Here is a 9238-nt window from a genome sequence, read left to right as displayed (position 1 = left end):
CTGTTTTATTCACGTTCACAGAAACAAAACTTGGTATTTTCCCCTTTCGCCCTAGACCTTAGGCCTACCTATTAATTACGTTGCAGGGCGCAGACTAAGGTTTTTTCCCCTTCCTCTTTTTTGTTAAATAAATAAATTCTTCGGCTGGAATATCAGCAGCCGTTTCCTTGCCCCCGTCTCGAGGCTGTCTTCTCTTATTGCATAGCACACCCGTTTTCCTTTTACCTTTCTTGTGAATCACACGTTTCTCTCCACGGATAAGGATACGAGGAGCTTACCCCATCCCCCCACCCCCTTCACCCCAAGTGAATTCGTTAAGAGGTATGCCTCGATCGTCAGCCTTGCCTTGGTTTTCAAAGGTAGTCGGGCGAAACATGATAAAGATTTAATCTTTATTTCGACATTGTTATGTTATTTAAGAGTTGTTCCCCCAAATTATGTCCATCTCCGATAGAACCATGCCAGGTAGGTGGACAGTCGTGAAAAAGTTTTAAGCAACTCAAGCAAAAAAGGGCCAACTGGGGATTCGAACCAGGAATGTCCACACAATAGCTCGACTTTTGGAAAGACAATAAACATACCAATGATGTGTTGGGTCTTGGTAAAAAGAAGCCCACCGACACAACATTTAATACAGGGACAAAGGAATATAGAAAGACAATGAGAAAACAAGAGGAAAGAAAAAGAGACCCCTCCCACCCCTCGTTCACGGTATTAGTAAAATAATGATTACTGGAAATCATCAAGAATCTGCGGGTCTTGCACTGATGCAGACTGCAGGAATATTGAGCATTTTGGTTCGTTTCGAATTCTTGTCAACATTGTTTTCGGGAGGAACCAAAAGAGAGAGAGAGAGAAAGAGAGAGAGCGAGAGAGAGAGAGAGAGAGAGAGAGAGAAAGAGAGAGAGAGAGTGAGAGAGAGAGAGGGAGAGAGGGAGAGAAAGAGAGAGAGAGAGACAGAGAGAGAATATGACAAACAGACAGACAACAGTCAGACAGAGGAAGAGATAGAAACCAAAAAAGTTGCTGTTTGTGTGTGTGTGTGTGTGTGTGTGTGTGTGTGTGTGTGAGAGAGAGAGAGAGAGAGAGAGAGAGAGAGAGAGAGAGAGAGAGAGAGAGACAGAGAGAGACAGACAGACAGACAGACAGACAGACAGACAGACAGACAGACAGACAGACAGACAGACAGACAGACAGACAGACAGGCAGAGAGAACTACAAAGGGAGAGAGAGACAGGCATAGAGAACTACACACATACACACACACACACACACACACACACACACACACACACACAGAGGAGAGAGAGAGAGAGAGAGAGAGAGAGAGAGAGAGAGAGAGAGAGAGAGAGAGAGAGAGAGAGAGAGAGAGGGGGGGGGGAGGAAGAGATATAAGCAGAGGGGTGGTAGAGACTTTTTCTCTTTAACATCTCTCTTCCATCCTCCTCTCTCTCTCTTTCTCCCCCCTTCTCTCTCCCCCTCTCTCCCCACTCCCTCTCCCTCTCTCCCCACTCTCTCTCCCTCTCTCCCAACTCTCTCCCTCCCCCCCCTCTCTCTCTCTCTCCCTCTTTCTGCCCGCACGCCTATTGCGCCGTTTCGTTCCTGTCGTTAATCTTGCGGCAGTTCACGGGTACACCCGGGTGGAGAGAGCCGAGCGGCGGGCTGACCCTCAGATGATAGGGCCGGTGAACGAACAGTAAAGCACGCTGCGCACCAAGCTGATTACCCGAAAAACTTCTTTTTACGTTGAGACACATACTGCATAACTACCGGATTCACATAACGGGCGTTTTTCCCCTCCGAAAGGGGGAACAAAGTGTTTGCGCTTCACCATTGGCAACATAGGATGTTGTGTACACAGCAGGTACACGCTCACTCCCTTGTTCGTTTTGGTTCCAGAAGGTGGCAGAGTGATAATGCTATTTTGGATTGTATATTAGTGGTGAGTTTTTCACTCATTTTAATCGACTTGTATGGTGTAGGTCTGGGCTTTTCTTTGATCTAAGAAAGTCTACCATTTCTTTTATTACTATAAGGTTACTTAATGGCTCCTTCTGTGCCAATCCGCGATCTGCCTTCGATATTGTATTGTCTCCCATGTAAAAGAGACGCTTTTCTTGATACCTTATTGATTCATTCTGTGAGGGATTATTCTGACACTATTTTGTGCTAATTTATGCTTTTAATTTGCTGTCAAGTCAATTTTAGTTAAGGTAACATATCCGGAAACTGAACTTTTCGAAAACCATCTTCAAATGATCACAGATTCAACACTGGTTTGGCCCGACAGTCGAAATCCCTCTGGCATGGGAAGAGTTAAGAGGCAGGTCGGGGCCTACGTATTTTCATCTGTCTCTGACTGGACCAAACCTAATTGGTGAACAGGTTTCAAAAAGGAAACGAACTATCCAATATCTTCGGGGATTGGAACCACGGTCATCCGTGCCACAGCCCTGCATACTATCAGTTCATCTGGAGGCGAGAACTCTTTTCCTTAATAATGAAAACGTTTTCTCACGTTTCTTCAATACACCGTACTCAGTTCTCGTAGACACCCCCTCCCCCAAATCCTCTTTTTCAGAATTAGATCACCTTGCTATTCAAATCTTAAATAGTAATACAATTGTCTTAACTTTCGTCCATCAAGGCCAAAACAAGAACAATGATTATTACATAAGTCGCCACACCAGTACATCAGCAAAGTTCTGAATTAAGACCCCCCCCCCCCCCTTTTTTTTTTCTCCTACCCCAGTCTTTCTATGTATGTGGCTGGTTTCAAAATGATATCTACTGCAGTCAACAACAGTATATAATTACAAAGTCAAACAGTTTCACGTCTTTTGGCGGTCCTGTGTGGCAGATCTATGTTGGTTTTCACGGTGAATACCCCCCCCCCAAAAAAAAAAATTAAAAAAAATCCAATATAAAATAAAAATCGACACAATTTCGATAATATTCGATTTGGACAGAACCGTGTGTATGGGTTTGATTAATTTCACTTGGACTCATCAGTGTTTCTTGACAAAATCTATGATTCCGAGCCCACCTACCACCAGGTTATCGGGGAATATCAACTGAAAGGATCTATAGCAATACGTCTGATAATAACATAAACATTATATATTATCGTCTGTTAGGAATTACAAGCCCTGCCTTTCAGTGTAAAGGTTGGATACCTTAAAATTCATTAGTTTTTACTCTAAATAATGACAGTTTGAACAAGACCTATTGCGACGAGATGTGCCAAAAGTTAAATTGGTATGAAGGACAACGATAAGTATGATCTTAGTTTGAATCTGCAACAGTCGGTTATTGAATACTAACTCTTCTTTGGAAAATTAGAAAATTATCCCAAGTCATTATGCTGGGACACCCAGTGACGTAAACTACAAAGTTACTTTCAGAGATCTCGCCTCTTTAACACCTTTCTAGGGGGTTAAACTCGTACCATATGACTATGCCGTATTGTGCCACCGCAAAACGTGGCATAGTATAGCATAGCATAGCATAACACACCACAGCACAACACAACACAGCACAGTACAACACAACATAGCACAGCACAGCACAGCACAGCACAGCATAGCACAGTACAACACAACATAGCACAGAACAGCACAGCATAGCACAGCACGGCACAGCACAGCACAGCACAGCACAGCACAAATTAGCATAGCATGGCATAGCATAGCATACAGTGATGTAGGCTACCTATCATAACATACCATACCATCGCATAACACAGCATAGCATAGTAGACCATATGCCGTAGAGATAGAGATTCACTCGTCCCCAGCAGCGTTGGACACCTTACATCTTGCCCTTCAGATCCCCCCACCCTAACACTGGACAAGAGGCTATCCTGTTTCAGATCTAACCCCCATCAGCATGAGTTATGACAGTCAATTTCCACATGCATGTAGTGAAACACATGTTGCTATATTATTATTATTATTATATTCAAAGCACACTGTGGAAAGTTTCGTCAAATCCCTATTTGACATGGTTCGTCAAATCCCTATTCCCTATTTGACATGGTTTGACCTATTTATAGAAGGCGGCCGGATATTCCTTCACAGAGAAGCAAGAGCTACCATTTTGGCACAGTTTGATAAAAATCTTCCAAAATAAAGCAAGCTTCTTTTTCTACATTACAGAAAAGTATGCTTGAAGTGAAGAAAATGAAGACCAACAGCCTATCAGAAGGCTACCATGCGTCACATGACTTTGCGGGGTAATAATTTTTTGGCGGGCAGAATGCGAGAGGCTCCAGTAGATCTTCGGGATACATTTGGTGAAACAAAGCAGAGGTCTATTTGTTATTACATATACTGGCCAGAGCCATTACTTCGTCCCATTTAATTCAAATTATGTCTATTAGGTCAATTAGAAAAGCAGGCTTCCATTCTCAATAGTGATGACGATGTCGATAACAATGCTTCATGAAAAAAATAACTAATGTTTTAATCGTTTACAAGTTCTCAGGGGAAAAAGACAAGACAGGAAATTGTCGGCTAAGGAACACACTGGCGTCGGTGGCCTAGTGGTTAGGCTCTCGGACTCGCAAACGTAAGGTCGTGGGTTCGAATCCCGTCAAGGGTCCGACATTGTGTCCTTGGGAAAGGCACTTTACACGAATTTTCCTCACTTCACCCAGGTGGGAATGGGTACCCGGCTATAGACAGCGAAAGATCTTGTCAGTTTGTTAGTGTTTGAGCGCTTAATCGGCTGCTCGCACTGTATGCTTCCCGGGAAGCTGAGAATGTTTCGGAGTGTACTATGGTCTGCTGGGGTAATAATATAGTGTAAAGTGCATAGAGCCTGCTGTTGAGCGGGGATATGCGCTATACAAATGCTATCTATTATTATTATTATTATTATCAAGCGATAGTTGTGTAGCGGTTAGGCGCTTCTCTGTCGCATGCAGAAGGCTGGAATGCGATTCATGTGAAGGGGAAATTTCATCTTTTTTGTTTTTTGCTCAGAAGTTGTCTCCCTCTCAGCCTGGGCTAGTCCTGACTAGTGTGATCTAAGCCCGCCTCTTAAATGATCTAAATAGTGTCAACAGGGGCGTTAAAATACCTACATTAAAACAAAAAGGCTGCGTCCCCTTTGTTTATAAGACGTAAAAAGAAAGAAGACCTCAAAACGTAAATCAAAATCACTCCCCAAGATAAGAAGAGAAAAAGAAACAGCACTTCCCACCCCGCCAAATCAGCAATCCCTAAACATTTCAGCCATTTCCCACCGGAAACATAACAAAACGAAAAAAACCGAACGAACAACAAAAAACCCCTCCCAAAAACAACAACAGCAACAACAACAACATCAACAACAAAAACCCCACCCCACCTCCCAAAACCCCGACAAAGCTATATATATGAAATACTTCACACAAAGATAAACACTGTTCTCACACAGGGCCATGAACAGGTTCACTTTTCTCCGCTTGCCAAAAAAGCCCCAAAAGTTGTACTGGTCAAGTCTTCGAAATTGTTTCACGTGATTCCCCTTAAAAAAGACCTGCAAACAAACAAACAACGACACAACAAAACAGCAACGACAACATCAACAACATCAACAACAGCAACAATAAAAACAACAACACCCCTCGAAAACAACAACAGCAATAACAACAAGAACAAATAAAAGCAAAAGAAACAACAACAAAATAAATCAAACCAAATACAAAGACAACAACTAAACAAGAGAGAGATTGATAGATAAATAGATTGATATATAGACAGCGAGAGAGAGAGAGAGAGAGAGAGAGAGAGAGAGAGAGAGAGAGAGAGTATGTGAGAGAGAAATGCGTACATGTGTGTGCGTGTGTGTGTGCATGTGTGCATGTGCGGGTGTGTTTGTAAGTTGGCATCTGTGAAGGGCCGGCTTGATAGCAAGCTGCATAGATGGATCGATAGAAGATATTATGAGAGACTGAGGAATTGGGGAAAATGAGAGAGAGGGAGAAAGGAGAGAGAGAAGGAGAGACAAAGAAAGAAAGAAAGAAAGAAAGAGAGAGAGATAGAAAGAGAGAGAAAGGGAGAAGGATAGAGAGAGAGAGAGAGAGAGAGAGAGAGAGAGAGAGAGAGAGAGAGAGAGAGAGAGAGGAAGAAAGAGACAAATACAGAGGCAGAGACAGAGAGAGAGAAGTCACTTTTGATGCTACTCTGACGTGTCATACTCGTTGAAGATCGATAAAAATGTCCCTTCCTCATCAACTTTTTTTTCTCTTTCTGCAGATGTAAGAGAGACTTTTTGTCGTCCTTCCTAAGCATCGGCATCTCGAATCTTCCTTGCAAGGACATACAACGACCTGATATTTAACGTCTACAAAGACGTTAAAAAAGACAGCAGCAGTGAACGTAACGGTGGCCCATTTAATATGAATAAAAATACCGACCAGACATCTAAATGTGACTGCTATTCTTCTTAGTGGATACATGGAGTAAAGTGTTCTATGCAAATGAGAATGACGTCAGCTAGTATCAACAAAGGGAAGCCACCGGAAAGCAGCAACAAAGGGAAACAACCCGATAGCAGGATCGTCATTCTGGGCAACTCTGGAGTCGGGAAGTCAGGTAAAACAAATTTATTAGAGGAATGAATCAATAATATATCAATATTGTTTCATTTCTTCTTTGTGTTTCTCAGATATTTGTTAGAATTTCTTGCTTTTCAGAAACCTGTTTTTATGCTGCTGATCACTCTCCGTTTAACAGGCGTCTGTAGTGTAGCGGTTGTGTTTCGCTGTCGCACTCAGGAAACCCGAGTTCGATTCCCAAGTGGGGAGAACAATTTAGTCAAGAATTTAGGTGTTTGTATTGGGATGGGCCTCTCTACTACTACTACTACTACTACTACTACTACTACTACTACTACTACTACTACTACTACTACCACTACCACTACTACTACTACTACTACTACTACTACTACTACTACTACTACTACTACTACTACTACTACTACTACTACTACTACTACTACTACTACTACTACATTTTTAAATCAATCTCTAATAATTTTAAAATAGTAGTAATGATATCAATAAAAATAATGATAATGATAATAGTAATAAAAACAATAGTAATAATAATAATGATAATAATAATTATAATTATAATGATAATAATAATAATAATTATAATGATAATAATAATAATAATAATAATAATAATAATAATAATAATAATAATAATAATAATAATAATAATAATGACAAAAGAAAAGTGTTATACAACACTATGGTGACTCGATACGAAGCACAACAATGGACTCTTTCCACCAAACTGGGATGTACTGTGTGTACACTTATTTCCAAGACAAGCAGGAATCTGAGACCAACTCGGTATGATAAACGCTTGTCACAACAGATCACCTGCAAGAACGCCGTGTCAAATAAATAGGGTAGCTCGCACTTCAGGCAATCACAGATTCGCTCTTGCTGAAATCTCCCCGCCCCCCCCCCCTCTCTCTCTTTCTTTCTTTCTCCCTGTTTTTCTCTCTTTCACCCCCCTCTCTCTTTCTTTCTCTATTTCACCCCCTCTCTCCACCACCCCCTCTCTCTCTCCCTCTCTCTCTCTCTCACATTCTTTCTCTCTTTCACCCACCTCTCTCCCTGTCTCTCTTTCTTTATCTCTTTCACCCCCTCTCTCTATTCCCTCCCCCCCTCTCTGTGTCTCTCTTCCCCCGACACGTGAAGGTGTTGGCATGGGTGTGAGGACCAGGGTACGTTTATAAGCGTGGAGATTGATTTCCTGGCGAGGAATCTAGGAATTAATGTGTTCATACACCATACCTGGAAAGGTAGATCCAGTCGTCACCTGGGGTAAAGGTTTATTGCCTAGTAGTTTGCTCAAAACGTTCATATTGTTATGTACACATGAGGAAATTATTTTGTTATCCAAGCACCCTTTCAGCTCTTCATCATCTTATTTTGAGAGAGATGAGACAGAGATTTTGTGTCAAGAGATTGTCTAAGTGACGAAACAATAATTTATTCTCTTCCCCTTTGGCAAGGGAAAGATCACGTTACCAAAGTCTGTTCTTTAGGGCTATGCTCGCTCTTAGCCGTGCACGCAAAGCACGCGAGTTTGAGTCTCCCATAAGTGGGAAATATTACGCTCTTTTCGGGGCGATCCTGACAGAGTTGAAGCAGCCCAGTCCCAAAATGATCTAAATTGGGTTGATGTGTGCGTGAGATATTTACAAAAACAAAAGATCACATTGCAAGATACTTGGATCGGGTTTTAGCTTATAGGAATCAAGTTGGGGGGGGGGGGATCTCCTTGGGGGTGGACGTGAAACTATGCTGTACGCATATATGGCACGTCACAAGATATCTTTACAATATCCTTTTAAAAACCTTTTTGACACCGACCTCTGTAGTGTCATGGCTAAGCTTTTCACTTTTGCACTCTGAAGACGGGAGACCGATTCCCGTTTGGAGAGTTATTCTATTGGATATATCCGTCTGACTGCTGATTAGGCGTAACTCTTTTATTATCTCAGTTCGGTCTTGGCAGCTGAGGCATGAGGAACGGTCTTCTAGATGTTCTAAATTGTATCATCAAGGACGTAAATCATTGAAAATAATTCACAATTAATTATAACGTGTTTAACGTATTGGCCTGTAGCACGCGCTGTTGTTTTTACGAAATGGCAAAATAAGAAAAGATAGGATAAAAATATATTTGAATAATATACTTTACGATCATACACTGGAATGGACTAACGACGTACCGTACTTTTACCAGTTTTTTCAAAACTCACTAAATGTACATAATATCACTATCTTATTTCCCTCTCACTTTCTGTTAGTGTAACCCCCCTCCCCCCCCTCTCTCTCTCTCTCTCTCTCTCTCTCTCTCTCCGTCCTTCTCTCTTCCCTCTCTCTCTTTCTTTCATTTTTTCTTTTTAAATTCTTTCTTTCTTTCTATCTCTCGGAAGTATTCGTGCATTTGCCCTTCAGTTTCAAGGTTTCAGAAGTGTCGACCAGTGACCGTCGACAGATCAGTGTCTGCCCAATCTACCATCGCACCACTCCCCAAACGGCAGGAGAATCTACTGGCCAATTATAGAAACAGAGTGGGGCTTTACATATCCGTGACATTGAACGTCTTCTAACGGACGCTTCTTTTTAATAACGTGTGTGTGTGTATGTATGTGTGTGTGTGTGTGTGGTTTGTTTGTGTTTGTGTTTGTACGTGTTTGTGTTTGTATGTGTGTATGTGTG

The 9238-nt window shown here is 41.8% G+C and overlaps 1 protein-coding gene across 2 annotated transcripts in view; it reads left to right on the top strand.

The window, feature by feature from the left end:
* The first annotated feature begins 1631 nt into the window (after nt 1–1631).
* Nucleotides 1632–9238, top strand: part of LOC101861539 (ras-related and estrogen-regulated growth inhibitor) — a 46393-nt gene continuing 38786 nt past the window's right edge. The window contains exons 1-2 of one of the 2 annotated variants that reach the window (XM_005108111.3): nt 1632–1864; nt 6243–6581. In XM_005108111.3, the coding sequence (XP_005108168.1) occupies nt 6461–6581 (121 nt within the window). In that variant the 5' untranslated portion in view covers nt 1632–1864; nt 6243–6460. Of the gene's footprint in view, nt 1943–6242; nt 6582–9238 lie in introns of both variants that reach the window. The other variant, XM_005108110.3, reaches the window with a different exon arrangement.

The sequence above is a fragment of the Aplysia californica genome, unplaced genomic scaffold, assembly GCF_000002075.1.
Source record: "Aplysia californica isolate F4 #8 unplaced genomic scaffold, AplCal3.0 scaffold00661, whole genome shotgun sequence".
In the NCBI taxonomy this organism is placed as follows: Eukaryota; Metazoa; Mollusca; class Gastropoda; order Aplysiida; family Aplysiidae; genus Aplysia; species Aplysia californica.
The sequence above is the reverse complement of the archived record's forward strand: the minus strand, read 5'-3'. Positions and strand labels throughout refer to the sequence as shown.